At 39.1% G+C, this 25633-nt stretch overlaps 1 protein-coding gene and 1 pseudogene across 2 annotated transcripts in view; both read right to left on the bottom strand.

The window, feature by feature from the left end:
• SLC25A26 (solute carrier family 25 member 26) overlaps positions 1-25633 on the bottom strand; it is a 167766-nt gene that overhangs the window by 138123 nt on the left and 4010 nt on the right. For both annotated transcript variants that reach the window (XM_060766404.2, XM_060766403.2), the window contains exons 2-4: positions 22275-22431; positions 17948-18057; positions 600-704 (exon numbers count right to left, since the gene is read on the bottom strand). In XM_060766404.2, coding sequence (XP_060622387.1) covers positions 600-704; positions 17948-18057; positions 22275-22431 — 372 coding nt within the window. The remainder of the gene's footprint in view (positions 1-599; positions 705-17947; positions 18058-22274; positions 22432-25633) is intronic.
• LOC137096456 (tigger transposable element-derived protein 1-like) lies at positions 11827-13966 on the bottom strand (annotated as a pseudogene).

Below are 25633 nucleotides of genomic sequence, written 5' to 3'. Positions count from 1 at the left end.
AACAGAAAAGAGGAAACAATGAAAAGGAACAAAATTGGGCTACCAGTATTTTTAAAAACCCTCTAAAATGGGGACAGTAAATAAAGAACCACATTCAGAAAACAGAGGTATTCCAGACAGGAAAAAAATCAGGGCCCTCTTAACACATCACAACAAAGGATTCCCCAGGCAGGAAGCAGTCAGGATTTGAAGCTGCGTGGCCATTCAATGTTAATCAAGGTGACCATTTGCAACATTCACACTTGTCTCAAGCAGACAAGATTTCTTTCTCCCACCCTGGACATTCCACAGATATATAAACCTCACTTGTTTAGTTTCCAACAGACTTCACAATCTCTGAAGATGCCTGCAACATATGTGGGCAAAACGTCAGGAGAGAATGTTTCTGGAAGATAGCCATAAAGCCCGGAAAACTCACAGCAACCCAGTAGCACAGTAAATTCCTGTTCCAATTCACTGCTATAGTTCCACCAATGAGCATGAAGACCAAATTTCTGCCCAGTGAGCTCACAAACCAGACCATAACATAAAGGAAAACAGACATAGAGGTAGAAATAGACATGGAAATAATACTTTCTCCTTTCAATTTTGCTTCATACCTCTTCATACAAAGTGTTGGAAAGGATCCGAAGGGTACTGGAGGAAGGAGAAACTTGTGCTCTCTGTTTCACAACTTCGGAGGGAACCCGTATTAGACAAGCCACCTGTAAAAGTCACAAAACAAAAACTTGAGTAAGTAACTCATAAAATTCAAGATGCTATTCCTCTAAGTGTTGAGTATTTCTTGTTAGGAAGCCAAGGTTTGATGTATCTCTCCTGGAGTGCTCTTAAGGGGGATCTGTATTTGTAACTCTCAAGCCATCCTCTTATAAAGCATCATTGATTTGGATAAAAGAATTGTTATTATTTCTTTTCTTTTTTTACTTTTAAAAAGAGAGATTAAAAAATTGCACCAATACTAATGCATGCTTGGAAAGCTCAACAACAATGTGCACTTTCACATCTCTTCTCAAAAAAGCAGATGTACACTGCCATCTAGCGACAAAGGCCAAGTAGTTGTAGTCCACTGTAGGAAATGCTATATATCAAAGGAAGGAATTGTCAAAACACTTCTGAGTATTCCTGGCCTAGGGAAACCCTGTGAAATTCATGGGGTTGCCACTTGAAGGCACAAATACACAGGGGTATTCAAAACATGAGAATATATAGGAATGAATTGTGCATAAACCTATCTTCCTAAAAAGCCAGGTTAACTTGAATGCTGTTAAATAATTAAGTAACTGTAAGCTAAATATCCACAAAAGGTATTGAAGGCTAAACCACAATGGATACCTAGGGCCTGCTGTACTCACATGATTACACTGGATGGTAATACGTGTAATGTTGGTGGACAGGAAAAGATGGGCGTAAAGCCCATATCTCTTATAAGGGGTCAGTTTAACCATTTGTTTGCTGGTAAAACTGAATTACTATGTCATGAAATGTTGCATGCTAAGAGGTGTCATCAATATGACATGTTTGTAAAGCTCTGGTTTAGAAATACATGGCAGTATACATACATATAATGAAGAGGTTATAGATAGAGTACCACATATCAACAAACAGCAGTCATTTTCATATGTAGCTCTCTGTTATTGCATCTATTGGTTTCCCTGTTGTTTTAAAATATATGGTTAGCTGCTTTGAATTCCACTATTGGGAGAAAGGTGGGACATAAAGGAAGGGGAGGAGTAGGAGAAGGAGGAAGATCTCACATAATCTGAGCATTTGAAGCGGATACTAACATTTTGAAGACTGCCTGGAAGTTACAACAAGTCCAACAGTTGGCAGCCAGGTTACTCACCAGAGCAGCATACAGAGAGCATACAACCCCTGCTGCCGATCTGCTACCAAGAGCAATTCAAAGTACTGGTCTTAATGTTTAAAGCCCTGAACGGTTCTGGCCCAGATTACATGTCCGAACGTATCTCCCATAACAAAGTATCGCAAAGTTTAAAATCAGCTGGAGAGGCCCTGCTCTTGATCCCACCACTATTGCAAACGTGACTTAATGGGGATGAGAAACAGGGCCTTCTTAGAGCTCTCTCCCCAGTGACATCAGATTGGCTACCTCCCTCCTGCCCTTTAGGAAAAAAAACTCAAAACCAGGTTATGGGATCAAGCATTTGAACAGCAGCAACAGCAATCAGGAATAAGACTCAATGTGATATGTATGACAATGGACTGTCCCAGACACTGATTTTAAACCAGCGTGATTTTAATCAAATGTTTCTTAATATAATGTATTTTAATGAATTGTTTTAAAATGTATTTTATGATTGTGGTTAGCACTTGAATGAGTGCATGTTGTGAAGCCACCCTGAGTCTCCCCCCCCCCCCCCGGGGGAGCGAGTAGGATGGGGTACAAATATACAAAATAAATAACACCTATGCTGGCCAATTGCAGCCCAATGACACTGATGGTACATTTATCCTATACAATCAATGCAGATTGACACCACCATGGCATCCAGGGAGTTGCAGTTTTACAAGGTCTTCAGCCTTCTCTACCTAAGAATGCTGGTGCCTCACCAAACCACAAATCCCAGGATTCCACCACATTGTATCATGTCAATTAAAGTAGTGTCAAACTAAATTAATTCTACACCGTAGATGCACCCTAAGAGTTCAAGTTTCCACTCATTTGCAATCATTCAACTAGAACCAAAGATAAACTATATCCAGAATCCAAGCATGATACGTGTCTACTTAAAACTATATCCCACTCATTCCTGTTTTGCTCTAGAGATGATTTCACAGCCACAAAAATTGAAAAATCCCAACTAAGAAGCAAATATCACATTGTGGCCATCAAGGTACTAAGGATGTTATTGGTTAGTTCCAATACCTTGCTGAAAGTTTTGAAAGTGCCTGTGAAGTGAAGTCAATTTACAAACTCATCAAGAGTGCAAGGGGGGAGGAATAGCGATGTGCCCATATCCAAATGTCATGCTGAAAAGGTATAGACTCATGGGCACTCTTCAATCCTGTGGTCAAACACAATGAAATGACCCCAATACAGCTGAGAAAAATAGGAACTGACAACTTTTTTTGTAGTTGGGCATAAATATTTATGGAACTTCATGCTTCATAACACACAATGTCCTTACATTAAGGCTTCCCTTAATATTATTCCGTAATACGGGAGGAAAAAGACTTGAGAAATAAAACAGATGAAAAACAATCTAACCTACCAAGGGGATCCAAAGCACCCACTGTGGCTTCCTGACTTCTGTGGCATTGCAATTTTGGCATAAGAGAGGCAGCTACAAAGTGATGCGTCTCTCTCGCTCTATTTTCTCCCAGACACTTGCGGTGCCTTCCATTTTGTTTCATATTAAGGCTTTGATGTCTTTCAGATTTGAATTTAAGCTGCAAGGGAATATTTCACTGCACAGGAACAAAACCAAAAAAAGAAGAGCCTCGCATTGTAGTCGACTGAAAGTTAATGTCATCCTGAAGGTCTGCAGTCAGGTTGGTTCAGGAGGGCGCTTTCTCTCCTCGCAGGTGTGTGTCCAGGTGAGGGGGCTCCATCCCAGATGGAAAGGTGACATTTTCATTTACTATATAAACTATGGACGTGCTATAATTATTTTCTGCATGCCTCTCCAAAAATCAATAGGAGAAAAAAGACCTCTTTTTGGTTCCCAAAAATGTGAAGTCTGAAAAACTGTCATACTTCCCATTTGTACAAATGTATATAAAATTAAGTTCACTAAGTCCAGAAACAAAAGCTAACAGAGAGCTGAGAACAATTGGATGCCACACTAAAGACAGTCTTCAGTAAATTTTCAGGACCTGAAAATCCCTTTTCATGTTATTTATGAAGGTGGGTTCTGCATTCATGACTTCAACCAACTATGGCTTGAAAATATTCATGGGGGAAAAAATCTTTTTAAAAACCCCTTAATTTTGCAATGTGCTGAACACAGATCTTTGGGCTCTATTTGGCACTGCTTAGTACCATTTTATATAAGCGATGTCATTTTATGCCATTGTATATAATGGACATTCAGCATCTATGGATTTCCTGAAAACAAAGTCCAGTGGGTATTGAGGGGCCACTTGTACAGGGAATGGAAAAATATATGGTAGGAAAATGTGGATAATGTGGGAAGACTCAACTGTTTGGCAAACGAGTACTTTATTTAGGAGGAATCTTTTTTTAATAGGCAGAAATTGCTACCTATATGTGGTCGTTTGGTGGGTGTTTCTCCTATGAACACATGCAAATTCCAGCAAATTATGCAATCATCATCATCATTCATAATAAACATTGACAAAATCACAATCTGTCAACTGCAAAAGGCCACCTTTCTTGGATCTGCACACATCACTTGAAAATACATCACACAGTCCTAGATGCTTGGGAAGTGTTCGACTTGTGATTTTGTGATACGAAATCCATATATATCTCTCGTTTGCTGTGACATATTGTATTTTTGTGTCAGTTAAAATAATAATGATAATAATAATAATAATAATAATAATAATGCAAACAGAGGCACAACTATGTGGCCCAAATTATTCATTGGAACTTATGTCACAAGTACCACCTGCCAACACTAAAAAACTGGTGGGATCAAAAATTTGCAAAGGTAGTGGAAAATGAACGCACACAAATACTGTGGGACTTTCAAATCCAGATTTACAAAGTTTAGGAATACAATGCAGCAGACATCATGATTGTGGAAAATAAAAAAGTTTGGATTATTGATGTTGCCATACCAGGGGACAGTCGAATTGATGAAAAACAACAGGTAAAACTCAGCCATTATCAAGACCTCAAAATCAAATTGCAAAGGCTCTGGCATAAACCAGTACAGTAGGTTCCAGTGGTAATTGGCACACTGGGTGCCGTGCCAAAAGATCTCAGCCGGCATTTGGAAACAATAAGCATTGACAAAATCATGATCTGTCAACTGCAAAAGGCCACCTGCGTGGATCTGCATGCATCATTCAAAAATATATCGCACAGTCCTAAACACTTGGGAAGTGTTCGACTTGTGATTTTGTGATACGAAATCCAGCATATATATCTCGTTTGCTGTGTCATACTGTGTTTTTGTGTCAGTAATATAATAATAATAATTTATATATTCCACCCTATCTCCCCAAGGGGACTGAGGGGAGATTACAACACACTTAAAAAACCACATGGAGGCAAAGATTCAATGCCTCACCACAACAGCAGACAAGCATAGGTAAAGGCAAAGATTTTCCCCGACATTAAGTACAGTCATGTCCGACTCTGGGGGTTGGTGCTCATCGCCATTTCTAAGACGAAGAGCCAGCATTGTCCGTAGACACCTCCAAGGTCGGCATGACTGCATGGAGCGCTGTTATCTTCGCACCAGAGTGGTACCTATTGATCTACTCACATTTGTATGTTTTCGAAGCTGGCAGAAGTTGGAGTTAACAACGGGAGCTCACCCTGCTCCTGGATTCGAACCACCGACCTTTTGGTCAGCAAGTTCAGCAGCTCAGCGGTTTAACCCACTCTGCCACCGGGGGCTCCACAGACAAGGATGCAAGGATACAATTACTGCTAAATTAATGTAAGAAGCCGAAGTACAGACTGTGAGTCCTTCAGTAGATGAACTCTATGCTGATTATATGCTCTGCACTCATGTTGCCAAACACAATCACGCACAAAAAGAAGAGGATAAAGATTTTCCTGTCACACTTCCAAGTTCATGTTTGAATGCTGACACAGTAAAACAAGTAACAGCATTCAGCTGCCAGTATTGGGCATCCTGAATATTTTAAGAATCTTTCCAAATGCTGCCCTCTTTAGTCTTGCAAAAACGACTTCAATCAGTGAAAAGCCTCTCGGAAACCATTTTCCACTGAACAGGAAGATGGACCCAATCTATGTTCTGGGCACTATTTGCAGATCAAATTACTGTTTCTAACACATTTCTGCCAAGCAGCTATATTTCATTTCTAGCTTTCCCCCCACTTCCAAATATAAATATGTGCAGCTTGCACTTGTGATACAGAAAGCTGTACTGATTTGCTTTTTGATGGTTCAGTGGCAGACACCGGGCACACAAACTGAAATCCTTCATTCTCAAGAAAAGATAATTTGCAATTCCAACCACTTTAGTAGTGCATGAAACGTTGTCTCTCTTTTATTTAGCAAGGCAGGTCGCCTTCTGCCGTGTTCATTTTTTGCAGGGTCAATCAATAGGCAGCACATATATAAATAATCAAAGAGCACCTATAATATAATAATGAATGTCCCCGCTCTTTTTGGCCTTGTTGAAATATAAGGTTACTTTATTCACAATTTTGAAATTCACTATGTCAGGACCAAAAACAAAAAACCTGGTTACTTTCACCAAAGTTAGACAACTGCATATAGATGGGTTCCTCTTCATCCTGGACAGCAATGTTGTTGTGAATTGCTAGGATAGTGAAGGTGAGGAGGTGCTGTTTAAAGGGCCAGCGTTGGAGCCGGAGCCCAGCAGTGCCCAGGAGCTTCCTCAGCTGAGCTTGGACGAAGGGCCTTTGGAGGAAGCTATCACTTCTCAGCTTGCAGAGCAAGCACAAGCAAGTTCATCTGAGCAGACAGAGGAAGGGTTAAGTGTTCCAGCTCTTTTAGACTTGCAAAGGGAGAAAGCTCAACTTTGCAAGTCCTCCATGTTAGCAGAGAAATGAGGTAGCAATAGACAACACCTGAGAATGCCTCAAAAGTGGCACCTTGTTACTAGTAGCAACTTCAGTGTTTGGAGCTGTGACCTCAAAATATTAGTGATCTCTGTTTTGTGAACTTTGGACTATCTCTTGGACTCTGTTTGGCATTTGGGTTTTTGGATTAACCTTGAACTCTAGACTCCGTTGAAATTGGCTTTGGATTTTGGAATAGACTATCAACTTCCCTGGTGTTATTCCCTGCAGTTGGTGCCTCTTAACTGGATGTGTGGTTTGGACTTGAACTGTTGGCTAACCTCCTATTTGGAAATGGGGTCTTAAGTGATGGAATAGAGTGCATGCAATTTCAACAGAGATAAATTAAGATACTACACTTTGGCAGAAAAAAATAAATAAACAGATATAGGATGGGGGACACCTGGCTGGAAAACAGTACATGTGAAAGGGACCTAGGAATCTTAGTAGACCAAAAGTCGCTTCTGGTCAACTGGTCGACTTAGAAGGCACTGAACAGACTGCTCCCTGGGACCAAAAGATGCAGAGCCAACCTTAAGAAATGGGGCCACAAAGTGGAGTCCATGACATGCGAGTGTGGAGAAGAGCAAACCAAAGACCATCTATTACCATGCAGTCTGAGCCCTGCCACATGCACAATGGAGGACCTTCTTATAGCAATAACAGAGGTACTCCAAGTGGCCAGTTTCTGGTCAAAGGAGATTTAATAGAATGTCAAGTTTTCAAACTTTGTAAGGTTTTTTTGTTTGTTTTTTAAATACATTGCAACTGTACCCTTGGTTCGCTCCTGATACGATAAATAAATAAAGTAGATCAAAAGCATATCAACTCAATAGTGTGATGCAATAGTTTAAGAAGCCAATGTGATTATAGGCTGCATAGATCAAGGGATCAAGGGAAGTAATAGTACCACTCTATTCTGCTTTAGTCACCTGCCCAATTCTAGGCACTATTCAAGAAGGATATTGACAAGCTGGAATGTGTTCAGAGAAGGGAGATCAAAATGGTCAAAGGTCTAGAAGCCAAACCCTGTATGGCCTGGCCTAGGGAGATGGGTATGTTTAGTTTGGAGATGAGAAGGTTTAGAGGGACATGACAATGGTGCTAATAGGTCTTCACTGTCTATTAAAGACTAAACCACACCCAAATATATGACATTGTAACAAGGATAGTTCAAAACAATATACTATCACTAGAAAAATCACTCACTGTGGGAATCACCCATCACTTATTGTGAGGATTGCAGGTAAGTTCAGAGGGAACAGAGAACACTGGAGGGGTAACAGAAAATGTAATCATACCTATTTATCTAAAAACCCAAGAGTTTAGGCTCTGTGAGCCTTTTTATACTATTCAAGTGTTTCTCAAACTGTTGTTTCCCAAGCATTTCCTGCTGAGTCCAAAGAACACACATCAAACTCAAGGCAGAAAATGGCCCACCATGTCATTCCTCTATTCCTCATTATTAGGCATCATGACTAGAGCTGATGGGATACAGTAACATCTCGAAGGCTGCAATTTGTTCTGTTTAGTCAGGATAGTGAATCTACATGCAAGGCTTGACATGATGTTTGACTTTAAAATGTCTTTTAACTTTCCCCCAACCTCAAAGTTACAAGTACTGTTGGGTTGAAATTCCCATTGTACCCAGTCTGCACAGCAGATAATCAAAAGTGACAGGAGTTGGTATGTAAAAAAATATATATAGTTGGCCTCTGTATCCAGGGATTCTCAACCCATAGATTCAATGGCCCTTTGAAGGCAACTGTAAGGCTGATGTGGTCCTCAGTGAAAATGAGTTTGACACCCCTGGTCTAAAGGAAAGAAAGGAGGAATTGGAATCAATGGGAACAAATGTGATAACTGCTATATTGAGAACAAGAAATGGCCCCACATACGAGATAGCTTATAGCCACTCCATTGCTTATAGCTTCCCACACTACATTTCTTCCTTCCTTGGGAGCACCCTAGGAGAAGAGAATCCCGTTACAGTGATCTTGAGAGTTATCCCAAGACAATGTTTTCCCTACCCAGGAATTTTTGCATTTGCACTCAAAGAAGACAATAAGAAAAGAGAAATAGGTATTATAATGGATAAACTCAATCAAGGAAGCCATAACCACAAATTTGCAAGACCTGAGCATAAGTTGATGGCAGTTAAAAACAACAACAAACTCACAAGAGTTGTAAAGACCCCAAACTATTTAAATAACCAATTTACTCAAATCTAATGCTCATCTTTTTTGGCTGAATGAGTTTGCCAAAATAAGGGTTCATGTCAGATACAGTAATCTTGAGCCCAAGTAAAAGAGGGAGCTGCTTCAGGAGCATCTGGAGCTCCTATTTGAGAAATCTCATCTCTAATTTAAATGGCCATGGCTCAGTGCTATGCAATCCTGGGCTTTGTAGTTTGGTGAGGCATCAGCATTCTTTGGCAGAGAAGACTAAGGGCTTTGTAAAACTACAGCCTCCATGACTCCATAGTATTGAACCAAGGCAATTACAGTGGATTCATTCTACAGCACAGATGCACTCAAATGTTTTCCTTTCCGCTGCTGGAAGCTTTGCAGTTGTAACACTTTCATTTTTAAAGAAGGAATTCTAAGCAGGAAGCAGCTGTAAAGCGCACCTTTACCCTCTAAATTACAAAGAGTGCAATTTTTGCCACTGCACATTACATTTGGCAGCAAATACTTTTTTTTTTTGTTTCAAGGTTTTGAAAATGGAGGTGTGTATTAGATTCAATGGTACATTAGACTCAAGTAAATACGGTATTACAAGCACATCATACATGTAATCTTACTTAAATTTAACTAGTTGGAACACTGGAGGTGAAACAATGCGTATTTGCTTTCTGGATCCAAACGTTTCCACAGGGTAAAAAGCTGTTAATTAGACACTACCTTCGAATAAAATCAAAATATGCCTCCCAAACTGTACTGTTCAATAAATGTATAAATACTGCCATCTTGTGCTCATGACTGGACTACAATTTGCAAATAAACAGGTTACAAAAGGCAATAATGCCAGAAAAAATGATCTGGCAAACAGCTTCTTCAATTATTTGACTGGATCAATCCTCTGTCTATAACATGAACAGCAACAACACCAATCTACTTAAGAAAGCTGTTATAATGATTACAGACAGAAAAGTGAGGTATTTTGAAAGTCTGCTTTATGTTAAATTGTTCTGCTACACTATCTAAGCTTGTATTTCTAATATGAATATTTATTTTTTTCAACATGAATCATCAAAGATTAATAAAAAAAATATTTAGAACAGTATATGCAGTGCCTACATATTACACATTTTAAAACCAACTACCTCAATCAAGTCGGGGAAAATTAAATGTTTGCCATTCATGTTACTCCAGTTCTCAAGGGAGGGAAAATGTAATAGTCAATTTTAAAAAATGCCAATCTACAAAGCAGAGCACAGAAAGTTATTATAAGGAAAGCAGGTTGAAACTGTCATGCAAATCATATATGGCGTCTCTTGGATGACTGATTCTAGAAAGCCAAGATACAACTTGACCAAAGATATTTATGCTAGAATGCTAACTGAGAGTTACATGGAGCTTTTGGTTTCCACTGGGATTTGCTTCCAAGATCCTCAGTGAATGCCAATATCTGTGGATGCTCAAGTCCCATTACATACTATGTTGTAGTAAAATTGCTCTCTTACATAAAAATGGTAACACCAAGATTTTTTTTTTTTGGCATTAAAAATATATATTTTCAAGCTGTAGATGGCTGAATCCGTAAATAAAGAGCCAACTGTACATTACAGTTAATTGCAAGTGACATTTGCAGAATATTCTTTCCAATATTCTAAAAGAGCCACTGCTCCCATTTAATGCTCCTTCAAAAGAACCTACTAGATTGACCTTTTTATCAAGAGCAGTGATTCTCAACCTGTGAGTCCCCAGATGTTTTGGCCTTCAACTCCCAGAAATTCTAACAGCTGGTAAACTGGCTGGGATTTCTAGGTGTTGTGAAACAGGACTAAAATCAACACAGAGATTAAACTTCTTAAACCAGAGGTTCTCAAAGTGTGCTCTGCAAAGCCCAGTCAGAGGGTGCCGCATTTCCCCCCTTCCAAAACATGTGGCAGCAGGGAAGGAGGCATCGGTTGACTGGTGAAGCCACGGCTGAAGCACTGGTGCCACGGCTGAAGCACCGGAAGGATGCACCGCTGGAAGAGCCCACTGCCCAAGCAGCAATTGCCAAAGTGTGTGACACCAGAAGCGAGGCGGCAAAGAAGGATGGGGGGCCCATTGTCAACAGTAGCAGAAAGGGGTGTGGGGGCAGGCCCACGAGGGCGTGGGCACCAATAGGGCTCTTTGTGAAGAGCAGCTTGGCTGAAGCAGCAGCAGTGTGTATGAGATAGATAGATAGATAGATAGATGATAGATAGATAGATAGATAGATAGATAGTGTACACACACACAAAGTTCAGCAAAATGAATGAAAACTTACCTTTAAATATTTTGATTCTTGCTTACATGGACAAATGTATACAAAATTTATTGAAAAAAAGTAAGAAGATATCTGACCCATCTGAACCTTCTCGTTTTTCCCCAGAAGGGAACTTCAGGGGATATCTTACAGGGGTTACACTGACATCCCTGCACCCAAAAGTGTAGGAGTGACTGGAAATGATTCCTGAAGGGTTGTCATGAAGTTCACGACACTGATATATTTCACTCTTCTTTCAGAAGTAGAAAACTCAAACACAGGGGAACTCCAGAGAAGAAATGAACAGTAACAGCTAATCACTTCTCAACAAAGAATTCCCCCCAGGTAGTAACAGGGCACACCTAAAACTGTCAGGCCATTAAATGCTAATCAAGGTGGCCAATTGAAACATTCACACCTAGCTCAAACAGACAAGAATTCTTTCTCCTACCCTGGACTTTCCACATATATATAAATCTGATTTTCCTAGTTTCCAACAGACCTCACAAACTCTGAGGATGCCTGCCATAGATGTGGGTGAAACGACAGGAGAGAATGCTTCTAGAACATGGTCACATAGCCTGAAAAACCTACAACAAGCCAGTGGTTCTGGCCATGAAGGCCTTCAACAATATATCTGTAATGTGCTATAGGCATCTATTTACTTTCAAAATTAGGATCAACCATTTCCCAAAATGCAGATGATTCTCCTATTTTGGCAACTCTGTTTTCTAATTCTTTAGTAGTCAGTACCTTAGCTAAGGAAGAATTTCTCTGAACAGCTTTCCCTATTCTTCAAGTAACAGAAGATCAGTTAGATTCTTCTGCGGGTCATGCAATTCAGTGACATCTTCAGGCTGAACTTCCAGTTCCAATTCTCTTACCCTGATGAAAACATTTTAAGTCATTTTTTCCCACCGGATCCTTAAAATATTCAAAATAGTCTAAGAATGAGGAAATCAATTTCTTCGAAATACATTTTCAAAGGCATTACTTTGACTTCTTCTTGTGCATCTCTAATTGTTTTAATACTGTCCAAAACAGTGAAGCCTTTCCAAAGAGCTTTGGTCCTTCAGAAAGATGTTCATCTAATCCTGTTGCACCCTTAGCAAAAGTCATCCTTAGGTTAGAATGCTGAAATCACACGTTGATCCACTGGTTGCAGCAATGAAGCTGTATTTTCAGGAATGAAGGCAGCTTGAATTTCTTTGAAGGACTCAGGTAGAGCTCTAGAGTGGTTTGGAGCATTATCAACAAGCAGAAGAATCTAAAATGGAATTATCTGCTTCCTGCAATAAGGCTCAATTGTAGGCTTACGGTAATCTGAGAAGCAAATTGCAAATAAACCAGCAATCATTCTGGCTTTTGCATTACTCTTCTGATAAACAGGAAGACTAGATTTAAAGGGCCCTAGGATTCTCTGAATGGCATATAATCATAGGCTTCAGTTTGCAGTTACCAACTGTATTAGCCCCTAGGTTTGAAGCGAGCACATATTTCTCTTTTTGGGGGAATAAAAATTCTAATTAGCATTTCCTTCCAATATAGGGCCATTTTCACTCCCATTGAAAATTTGTTGCTTTCTATTCCACCATCTTCTAATATTCCCAATTACTACAGGGTACATCTCTGTAGCTGCATTTGCTGCTCTCTCTGCACTTTTATATTATGCAAATTTGGTCTTGTCTTAAATCTCTCTTCTTTCAGCCTTCATTTTATTAAATAGACTTAGGGCTTTGGCCCAGATAATACCTGTGCTTAGAGGAATATGATTCCTGATTTGGCCTAAATCCACACATTTAAATGTTTTTCCATGTCAGGAATTAGGTTGCCTCATTTTCCAACAACTTTAGTATACACTAGCATAGCACTTTTAGTTTCATCTAACATTTTGACCTTATTCATAATAACTGTACTAACTTTTGAGCGAGGTACTCCTAGCCTGGAGCCTATATGAGCTGTGAACATGCCTTTTTCACTAAATATGATTAGCTCTAGCTGTTCTTGTAAAGGTTCTTTCAGCTTTATCACTATACTCAGGTGCCATTATGAATTGCAAGTGCAGATAATCAAGCCATTTCAATCTGGCTTCAGGCCTCGTTATGCAACGGAGACAGTTTTGGTTGCCTTATTGGATAACTGTAATGCATCTGGTGATTCTGCTTGACATCTCAGCAGCTTTAGATACCATCAACCATGGTGTCCTCCTTGGCCAACTAGCTAGGATGGAAGTTGAGGGCACTGATTCTGGTCTCTCTTGGAGGAGCATACTCTAAAGATGGCACTGGTGATTCTTTGTGGATGCCCTGCCATTGGCCTGTTGGGTCCCTTGGGGTTCTGTTTTGTGCCCCATTATGTTTAACATTCAGAGTCATCCCGCCACACTTGTGGTTTTGACTTTTGTGCTTTAAAATCTAAACTTTCACTACCCTTAAATTTTAATAACCTTATTTTGATTTCTGCTTTAAAAACAATGGTGGAGAAACTAGAGTTGGTAAATATTTATTTCAAAAACCATACATTATTTCAGAAAAACTAATGATATCATTTGGAGGAAGAGATGTCATGATGGAAAAGCAAACACATCCAACTGGATGCCCAACCCACTTAAAATAGGATTCCATGCAAGCAATGTGTGGCCTACAGTCCCCACAAACATAATCTGCTTCAATGGCAGCTGCTTCCTTTCCCTTCTAAAACATGGGAGCTTACTTTTGATTAAATCCCATTTTAATCTAGAGTTCAGTCCAATATCCTCCATACCGGAGTCACACATCTGGAAGGAAGACTTGTTCATTTTGAGAGAATTGTGATGTGAGGCTAGAACCCAAAGTGGAAGAAATTACTCCACAGTGAGCAGAGTGCTCTTTGCCTGCTTTTTCCTGAGCAAGTTTCCTTCAAAAGAAGGATGGTATTCCTACGACTTGAAGAGGGCCTTCTTCAGAGCTAACAAAAGATTACATTTCTATAACAATGACTCTCCCACTCATTCCAGGTCACTCAATTATGTCCAAATTGAGTTGAAGTACGTAATAACATTTGCACCTCTTCCCTCAGTGTAAATCCCAGTATTTTGTTGGGTTTTCATTTGGAAACGAGCAGAGAGGGTGGCCTCCTTCACTTGTCAAAGTGTAAACAACCAAGAGCTTTAAATGAAAGCTTGGAACACCTCTTCAAACCTTCACAGATCTTCTGTGCGGACATTGCCATCCCTGGGTCTGCAGATCACAGGTTAAGAAGAGCTCTTCTAAATAAAAGGCAGGAAACTCAAGATGATGCTGAATACTGAGATCAATTATACTAACACAATATAGCTGGCAAGGGGGTGTGCTCTCTGAAGCAAGACCATGGCAAAACAAAAATCTAAGAACACACGGCCAATATATAAGTTTTTTCCTCCAGAATTTTCCCATTGGTATTTGAACAATATCTTTATGGACTACTTTTCATTTCTACTGCTGGCTAAGAATGGAAATACTGGATGATATTGTTCCTGGATGCAACCATAACAGCAATCTTAGTGTGCGCCAAGCAAATTACTATTCCACATGGCAGTAAGGGGAGTACATTGCAGATTGCCAATGCTTTCCTCAAAGCACCATTTGCATAATAGCTTACACTTTGTAATAATATTATTAATAAAAAAAGCTTCCTAAGTACTTTTTAATGAAAGGAGAATAAAATGGATTACATACTTTAAATTAAACCTTGCAGCATCCTGAGCAAAATAAGTACCTGCATGAGGAGTGAATGCTAAAGTGCCATCCAGCAGTAAGCCAAAATATTTAGGTCTTGGAAGAAAGAGGATAAGAAAAGCAGAAATGGCCCCTAAAGACTATCAATATCAACAGGACTCTCTAAAATGATTGAGAGGAGTTGTTGATGTGACACATAAGACAAGATGAAGCAATACATTGCATGCATGCCATCTTCTGCACTGGGAAGAAAAAATTCTAAACCACTTCAATCAGAGAAAAAGTAGTACCAACAGTAGAACAGTAACATCAACGTCTCCAACATCTGCCAACCTATCAACTAAATAGTCCCCTGTCTGTTTTAAGGAAAACCACAGGCAACAGCCAAGGAAAGATTTTGAATCAATGAAAATAAAATGGGCTTTGAATGTACAAGGACCGTGATTAAATTCCTGGCATCTCCAGACAGAGCTAACGTATCATCTATCTGAAACACTGAACCTCTAAGGCCAATCAAGTCTTAAATGGCCATGGCTCTAATGGGCCAGAAAAACCTTTTGTACTGATATCAAAGACCTCCAGTAAAAAAAAAAAAATCATTGTGTCAGGAGCTACTTGAGAAACTGCAAGTCGCTTCTGGTGTGAGAGAATTGGCCATCTACAAGGTCGTTGCCCAAGGAACGCCCAGATGTTTTTTTGATGTTTTATCATCCTTGTGGGAGGCTTCTCTCATGTCCCCACATGAGGAGCTGGAGGTGATAGAAGGAGCTCATCCGCACTCTCCCTGGATTCGAACCTGTGACCTGTTGGTCTTCAGTCCTGCTGGCACAAGGGTTTAACCCACTGAGCCACCGGGGGCTCCAGTAAATGACACTCAGGAAGATGAACCTTTTATTTTGAGAACCAGGTTACTAAGTGAACTTTCCAATTAACACCAAACAAGAGGATGTGTATAGTGGTTCAAACTATCCAGCTCTGTGTGTTGTCAAAGGCTATCCAGCTCTGGTTCTCATTTCTATCTCTCTCTACACTTTCTAAATTCTCTGCAATGGCCTTGGGTGGCCAAAAGTGTACTAGTTGCCTATTTTACTAGGTGGTAGGGAAGAACGAGAGGCAGTAATCGGAATCTGTTCACTGTCATGAAAAACACACCTTAACACAAGGGAACAAAGTGTGGTCCTTCAGATGATGCTGGACCCATGCTCTATGTTAGTTAGAGCTATAATCCACAACCTTATGGAGGAGTACACTTGTACTTTAGCACTGCAGCCTGTCTGATCATGATCCCAAGCACCTTTCTAATCCAGTACACTTTGAAAACATCTCCCCACCCCCTTCATCATTGTTGCACATGAACTTTCAATCACAGACTGATACCATCAATCACTCTTTTTTTAAATCACATCTGCTCATCGCCTAATCAGGTGAAGCAGGCTGGGATGTGATCAGAAATAATAATCTGAAAGATCAACTTTGTTACAGCAGTGGTTTGTATACATATACATATATACAACATTCAATATGTTCTCTCTCTGTTGAAAGAAACTCCTGGAGTAAATCTTTTTAAGAATTTGGGGATTCGAGATATTCCCACTTGAAAAACACCTGTGGTATTCTGGGAGGTGGTTCGTTTTTTTAGTGGCTACTATGCATTGCAATAATATGACATACTGTTTTGAATGTTGAACTAGGACTGCCTTGTCTCAATGCCATGGAATCAAGGGAGTTATAGTTTTAAAAGATTTTTAGCCTTCTCTACTGAAGAGACCTAGTGCCTTACCAAACTATAACTGTCAGGATTCCATAGTATCGCCCTATCAAGTGCTGTCAAACTGCATCAATTCTACACTGTAGATCAGAGTATGACTCCTGGTTCATCCTTAGAAACCCACTGGATGACTTTGGCAAATCTCCTCTGCTAATTCTCCTATAAATAAATCTTGCCAGAAAAACCCAATTAAAGGATCTCCATGAAGGAGAATGACAAAGGCACATGACAACTAATTTGCAAGATATCTCTTAATATGTATCACATAAAGTGCTTACTCTTCACGCTGGGATTAGGAGAGGATACCTTGCAGGAGTCGTCACGAATGTTTGCTTAGTTCTGATCTGTGCATCCTTCGATTCTCTTTCTCATTAGAAACTGCCTAACAAAGTTATTCTGCTGTTTGCCAAAAAGCAAAAAGAAAATCTTGTTGTGTAGCATTTGAATGCTGGAAGAGAACAGAAATTCACAGACAGACAGTTTGCCGTAGAAACTGAAAGATTAACAGGGAAAAAACATCCGGAAGGGGGTTACAATAATGTATGAGAATGTATGCATGCAAGACTGTATGGGCAGCTGGTTAGGTATCTGACAGTTCCTAATTTGCTGGTTTAAAGCCTTTAATTGTGTGATGAATCTGCTGGCAGAGTTTGCAGTTCTCTACTTCCATTCATCTTTATTTACAGGCAATTTCCAGCTGTAGCCTTAATTTGAGTTTTCTTCCAACATAAGCATCCTCCTTCTGTGTACTCTCTGCACAGGTCCTAATGGCAGCAAATGGCAGCAAGTCCCTACAACCTCTCTAACAATGTGTTCAACTGCATGGAGCTTGGCAGAATATCTGCCATCTGTATATCACGAACTATCTCAATTAGATTCTGAAATATTAAAAAATGAACAGGATTTATTCAGAACACAGCACTCATTTCCTACTAAAGTCCAGGATAGGTCTCATTGCTGGGGACATGAAGAGTAGAATTATAGAATCATAGAGTTGGAACCCTTCCTCCTTTGTATCATTTCTATATAATAGATCCAGTGGTTGGCCATAGAGTGGGCACAAAATAGCACCTTTCTTTTCCCACCCCATACAGCCCCTTATAATGTCCTCCTATTTGAAATTGTGCAGAAAAGGCTGAAAGTTCTAATTATAGTTTTATTGATTAATCATTAGTTTTTAATTAAGGGAAAAAATCCTAGTTTGAAAATAAGCCTCAGCTTTCAGCATGCTTCTCCTTAACCCCTTCCCCCATTACTAAAGACAAGATAAATATCTATTTAATAATAATAAATGTTATTATTTTTGTTTACTTACAACTTCTCCAAATGAGGCAGCCAGCATGTGTGTTATCGGACTTAAGTATGGAGATCCACCTGTATGGAGCAAGGCTTTCGTATATTCATAAGTGACAAAAAAGGCAGCCGCTGAAAGACAAAAAAGAGTGTCTGCTGAGATACCCAAAGGCTCCCAGTGCACATGCAGTTGCTATTCTGGTGCAGAGTGAATTTCAAGTGCTAAAAATTAAAGATCCTCTTGCCCAAGATGTCCTCTCTAAACTGTTATGAACTGCAGTATAACAAACAGATGGGAGATGGTGATCTGATAAGGCAGAAAAACCTTGACTCGCAATGTTCGTAAGGAAACCAGATCCCAGCCAAATCAACACAGAAAAAGATCATTTCTATACACTTTGTTTCAGGTAAAGTAAGGTAAAGGTTTTCCTCTGACATTAAGTCTATCATGTTCGACTATGGGGGGTAGCGCTCATCTCCATTTTTAAGCCAAAGAGCTGGTATTGTCCGTAGACACCTCCAAGGTCATGTGGCTGGCGTGACTGAATGGACTGTAGTAGTAGAGAGAGAAATTCCAAGCAACAGGAACCCTTTCCTTAAAAGAAGGTTGAATGATGCCATATGCAGAGATAGTAAAAAAGCTGGCCTTGTAATATTATATTTAATGTCAAAAAATCTGCGTTTTTAGGATTTTCTAAAATTACAGAACTGAAAAGTACAAGGATATTTAAATAAACATTGCTACTTTCCAAAGCTTTTAAACATTAACTTTCCTTCTTTTTTTAGTCAGAACTAAACTTGCAATAGACTGTTTATTTCCCTCCACCAAAAACAATACTCTATGGTACTGTTATTCCAAAGTTAAAAGGTATACATAATACTTAACTTCTGCTTTGAGGTAAGAATGGTCTTTGCCTCTGATAAAGGAAAGTAAAGCATGCCTGTACAGCTTGAATTTACTCACTAACCAAATGAAGCCTGTGATTTCCCAAAGGCATACAATTATAAAAGGTACTTCAATCATTGAAACATTCAAAACTTCTCTGAATTAAAAATGCAATTTAATGATTTGGGATGAGGATTTCACTATTGACAGGTAAAGCACACCATGGAAGAGGAAGATTAATACATACACAAAAAGCAGGTTTTGTTTCTGTATTTATTGCAGCTGACCAAGCTCTTTCAAACTCAAGTAAGTTTTTACTCCTCGGAAGGGAAATTCACTCCTGAAAGAGTTATCATGGGGAAGGGGTGTCTCCACTGAAGTGTTATGACTAATCCTTGTTTCCACAATAATACAACTTTTTCAAAATCCAATTATCACTGGGGGAGAAAGTGAGGCGAACATTACAGGGGTGTTAAACCTTCCCTATGCTATCCATAAATAGATAGATAGATAGATAGATAGATAGATAGATAAGATAGATGGATGGACTTACACTTAAAAGATATACCTGTTCTGATTTACATACAAATTCACCTTAAGAACAAACCTACAGAACCTACCTTGTTTGTAACTTGGGGACTGCCTGTAAGAGATCACTTTCAATTTAAGACACTGCTGTAGCTCAGCAGCCAGGGCTGATGAGTTCACTGATGATTCAGAAGACATTGTGGGATTTCCTGGGCTTGAAAGTATTGAAGATTCAGGCCAGGAAATGAAATTAGCCCAGACAGTGCCGAGCTTAAAGTTCAGTCACAGGAGCCAGAAGCAACATCATTAAATAAGGGGTCGAGTAAAAACGAATTAAGTAAAATGGAAAATTCTCAAGGGAAAGCACCTGGCATTAAGGAAATAAGCAAAAGTCTCTATTTAAAGATCAGAGCTGAGAATCATCTCCGTAGGTCCATGAGATTACATGGGAAAGAGATAGAGAAAATCTGTGGGAAAAGACATGATTTCATAACTGCCTATTAACAGCCAGTGTTTACATTTTAAGTTAGTTCAGCCACGTTGGCTTTCAAGTAAGAAGTCTGCCGTGAATTTCCTAGTCGTTGTGTCAAGTCAAGTCTTGGTTTTGAATTCAAGTATTTCAGAAGTTTTCTATGTTCTTGTTTTATTATTCCTGCTCAGGTTTTATTATGTGTATATTTTGCTTATGGATTTCTTCTGTGCTTGTAGGGTTTTTATAATCCTGGACTGGTTTACCTTTGGATTTTTATGAAACATTTGAATTCTTGTGTGGCTGTCATCTATTGCTAAACCTTGTTTGGATTATACCTCTCTTTTCCTGCTTTCTTTATATATGTTTATGTGTTTTTACAATAATACTCTGGACTCTTGTGTGGTGCTATGATCCTAAGTGGCTCCAGGTCTGGGGTGCAGCAGACACTAGGAAACTATGCAGACAATTTTCCACTTCAAATTCCTTGAGAAAAACAAAAATATTAGTTGCAGACTGGACATTACATGAACAAATCAGGGTGCAAACAAGGTTGCCGCATGTTAATCAACTCTTGAGAATTTTAATTGTAAACATTCTTCCATCTTCCTCATTTTAAAAACTCAGTAAAATTCCAATGTCCTGAAGCACCAATATAAAAGGAAACTCAAAGTTCGATACTGTGATGGCAACAATATGTTGTGCAGAAAAGAACTCTAAAACTAGAACATTTGCCTTCTATTATATTAAATATTGCTCTTTTTGTGAAATTACTTAAAAATTTCTAACCCTTTTGCAACCTTATAAAGAGGACACAGTTCCAAATTTCAAAATGCAAATGGTACAAAAGAAAGCGGAACTTTGCCAAGAGGAAGAGTTTTTTAATTTGTTACAGGGCTGTATCTGTTGTCCTCTGTCACTAATCAAAAGATGCTTATCTTCTCCTGAAGGAGATAAGAGAACAGAAGATAAAGAACAAAAAAAAATTCATATCATCTTTGGAAGGGCTTAGATGAGCTGAAGGTGCCCGAGGATGCTGCTGCAAACTTTCATGGACATCCGCTAAAAGAAGTCAGAATGAAAGAATGGAGAAAGAGGAAGGTCATTTTTGACACATTAACACTTCCTTTCTATATTTTAAGCCTAAATTAAGGGTGCGACCATTTTCAGACCTAATGCACAAACCATATTTTGATGTAGCATATCTTGTTCGTAACTTGGGGACTGCCTGCACTGTAGTGTAATACAAAATTACCAGTTCTCTTTAGGTATGTAATCCGCATACTTAACATTACATGTGCACTGCAGCTTTGCTCACACTTTGCACTATGTATCGACTTTTGTCTTGATTGTTTTTACTTGTTACTGATTGAGAAGTAAGAGATTTTGTGTAGCAGGAACCATTTTTACAGTCTGTTTAGTTGTTAACCAATTCCTCTGAACACTATATTCCAGAAGAATATAGATAGGAATAGAACTTCCTATCTTATTTATCTATAGCTATATCTATAAAGTCAGTGTATGTATGTTTGTATGTGGCTATGTTTCTCCCTGCTTTCCAGTTGGCTCCTACTTCAACAGGCCAATGCGACCCCCAAGAATGATGGACCTGGACCAAACTTGGACCTGGACCAAACAATGACCCACTTTACACCCTGGGGCAGTTTGAGGGAGGACTGACCACAGATGATGGGATTTGCAATACCTTCACCCAATTTGACTCCACAGACCACTGCAACTCTCACAAATAACGGGCAAACAATGCCTTTTTCATATAACCCTGGCATTGCCGGGTCCCCAAGCTAGTACTTAATACAAGTAACATGATTGGTGATAAGGAAAAGCCCAGACAAATATAGGTAAAAACACACATAATTATATGGATAATCTTCTACCAGAATATATAGCAGTAAAATATTTTCTAGGCTGTACTGTCGAAGGCTTTCATGGCCAGAATCACTGGGTTATTGCAAGGTTTTTTGGGCTGTATGGCCATGTTCCAGAAGCACTCTCTCCTGACGTTCCGCCTCCATCTATGGAGGAATCCTCAGAGGTTGAGAGGTCTCTGAGGATGCCTGCCACAGATGCAGGCAAAATGTCAGAAGAGAATATTTCTGGAACATAGCGATACAGCCCAAAAAACTTACAACTCATTTTCTAGACTGATTTTTCATTCCACATTACTGTTTTTGGGAGAACTACTTAAAATTCTCAGCCAGGGAGTTCTAAAGTCTGATCACAATAAAAGCTTTTGGATTCCACAGGATGAAGTCATACCAATTAAAGTAGAATCGTAATGCTACAATTGTGTAATGTGAAAGAGCTCAATATCGTGCAACCTAATACAAACCAAAGTTTGGAAGAGAAACAGATATGATTGGGGGAAAGCAACACAATCGAGGCTAGTTTCTCACATGTCTAGACAGCAACGACTGCAAATACGCAAAATACAAAAGAGCAATTTACCATTTGGGAAAGACCCTACAGCAGCAGAGGGAACACCAGCATAGATGCCACGGAAACCACCAGCCTTCTTAAACCCTTGAGGGCTCTGTAGTCTTGTCTTGACTGTATCCAAAGGGAACAATATCAAGTCAACGGACACTCCAGCCAGCCCACCAGCCTTAAAAAAAATACAGATAGATAAAAAGACAATCAAAACAAGAAAGACAATTAGAATGAACTGAACAGTAAGAATAGGTAATTTTGAGGTCTCGAGGCAGTACAGAACATTGGCATTTACCATCTCCTGCAAACAGTATAAAATTCCTTGAAAGACTGAACCAAAAAAAATGAGCACCAACCTCCAACGAATCCCTTCTTTTTGACAAAATACCTCTGGCTTTAGCATGCATGCATGCTTAGGAAAAGGTCAGAACTGCTGGGAAAAGTTAAAGGGAAAGGAGGACTCTTCTGATTTCCATTACCTTTGGTGAGCTGAGGACTGACAGGAAAAACCTCCTTTGGTGTTATCTCTATAGGTTTCTGGTTTTGTATGTGTTTTTGATCTTTGTAATCAATATACAGTATACATATTTTCCTCAATTGATTTGTCAGATCATCAGTTTCTCAATTAAGAAATGGACACACTTTGTTGGCCATTGGGTATTGGAAATGAACCCCCCCAAAAAGGGAAAGGTCTAGCAATAGTTAATATACTTGAAGATAGGTAGATCAAAGTCTATGAATTCTCCAAATCCCTCAACTGCCATGGCTAACCAAAGACCTCATCTACACTGCCATATAATGCAGTTTAACAACACCGAGTTACATTATATGAATCTACACTGACCACGGAACGCAATTTCAAACCACAGTATATGACAGTGTAGATGGGGCCAAAGTTACAGCAACAATAGTAACTGGGAGATATCATCCAGCAGCTGCAAACAAAAACAAAAAAAGAGGAACTTTTACAACTCTGATTTTTGCTTAGACATGAAACCACTAAGTACCCTTGGCAAAGACACTATTTACAGAATGAAAACCAAACAATCATTCTTTTAATGTAAGAGGAAGACATTAACAATTAAATTTTCAATCGAACAATCAATCAAAGATGCCACAATGACGACATATAGGAACTCCAAACAATATTTTCAGCAAAGAATAGAATTTTACTTAATCACGCAGCTTAGAAAACATTATCTTATGAAACATTATCTATTTTGTGGATTTTGGAGTTTCATGTTCAAGTAGTTAAAGTAAAAGTAAAGGTTTTCTCTTGACACTGTCTAGTCGTGTCTGACTCTGGGGAGTGGTGCTCATCTCCATTTCTAAGCCAAAGACCCGGTGTTGTCCGTAGACACCTCCTAGGTCATGTGGCGAGCATGACTGCATGGAGCGCCATTACCTTCCCACAGGAGCAGTGCCTATTGATCTACTCATATTTGCAAGTTTTTTAACTGCTAGGTTGGCAGAAGCTGTGGTTAACAATAGGAGCTCACCCTGTTTGTGGATTCGAATTGCCAACCTTCAGATCAGGAAGTTCTGCAGCTTAGCAGTTTAACCCACTGTGCCACAACGGCCCCTGTTCAAGTAGTTACATTATCTTATTTGTCATGAGTTATTTATGATCCAATGCAGGCTAGCAATCAGTAGCTTTTCAGAAGTATTCCAATCAAAGGTCTTATCTCTGTTGTACGGAGAATTCACCTCCATAAAATGTAGGTGAAATGTTAAGTATTTTAGATCATTAATTACGAAGCAATAAAGCTGAATTTGCTGTTACATGCATAGCAACATCGGAGCTATTTAAGTGGCTTCTTGCCTACAACTTTAATGCATTTTAGACAATCAGATAGTGGAGGTTTAGACCAAAGGCTATTTAAGAAGATGGTCGAATGAGATTCTTTGTAATCTTTGAAGATTTCCTCACTTATTTACAGGGTTTTGCTCCCATATAGAAAATTCATATGCCACTGTCTCATGATAAGCTAACAAGCAAGTCCTTTCGGTAAAGGACCCAAAGATTCGAGTGTTAATTTACTTTGAAAAATTAAGCAAACTGTAGTTAATTTCAGATCTCTCAGTACTTCTGAACACTTTGATAACAGAAGCCAAGGAAACCTATACTTGGATCTGATATTCTTCTCCAACTCATTCAAGAGGTGCTCAGTGGCTACAGTTAACATTTTAGTCAATAAGTTAATTACTCTTTTAATCTGCTTGGCTATTTTGCATGCATTGATTTGGTCACCCTCATCCCATATCCTTCTAGTGCCTTCTCCATCTGAATTCTTATCTGTACCAAGTGATTAAAAGAAGAAAAAAGAAAATTGATCTCATTTTAATCTAGCCATCTGGCGAAAGCATGAATCAAAAGTTGTTAATTGCTTCTCTGGATTTCAAACTTCTGTGTCTTAAATGTAATTTAAATTCATGAAGTGGCTAATGGAGCATCTGCAGGAGAGTGCAGATACCTGGTTTCTTGTTTCATCTGTGGAAAAAGAGTAATGAATTTTTGAAGAGGAGAAAGGGACTTTGCTCACTTCAGCTCTACACTGTAGCTCTTAAAGCTGAAACACAGAAACCTTCGCAGAGAGCAGTTATGCCTGTCTTGTGTAACTTCATTCAATTATACAGTAGGCCTTCCACTTTAACGGGACTTCGAAGTGCAGGACAACCAAAAAAGTGGGCCAATTGGATGGTCCCCCCACATGGGTCTTCCTCCAGGGGCAAACCAAGACTGTATTTGGAACACAGATATCTATAACTAAGATACACAAAGTATTGTGTTATTGTTTTTGAAACATCAGATGTGTTATCGGACGATAGGTTTATTACTTATATACACAATATAAAGATACAACTTGTCCCTATTGTGAATAAATGTCCATATTCATATAAATGTCTCCCATTTGAAATCTATATGAATACAGACATTTATTCAGGAGACAAGTTGTACCTTTATATTGTGTATATAAGTAATAAACTTGTTGTATGCTAACACATCTGATGTTTCAAAAACAACAACAACATAATACTTAGTGCAAACCAAGAATGAGCAACTTGGAAGTTCCTGAACAGACTCAGAAGTGGAGTGGGCAGATCAAAACACAACCTGGCAAAATTGCACTACCTAAAAAAAAAAAAAAAATCCTCCACTTTGTGCGACTGTGGAACAGAACAGACAACTCTGCATCTGTATGCTTGCCCACAATGCCCTGCCACATGTACAGAGGAGGAATTGTTGAAAGCTACAGACAATGTGGTCGCAGTTGCCTGGTTTTGGTCAAAAATTATTTAGCCGCTTGAGCTCCTTCTATTTTTATCACTTTTATACTTACACATACAATGCTTTTGATACAAAATAAATAAATAAC

This window comes from Anolis sagrei, chromosome 2 (assembly GCF_037176765.1).
Source record: "Anolis sagrei isolate rAnoSag1 chromosome 2, rAnoSag1.mat, whole genome shotgun sequence".
In the NCBI taxonomy this organism is placed as follows: Eukaryota; Metazoa; Chordata; class Lepidosauria; order Squamata; family Dactyloidae; genus Anolis; species Anolis sagrei.
This window is presented reverse-complemented; position numbering and strand designations above follow the sequence as displayed.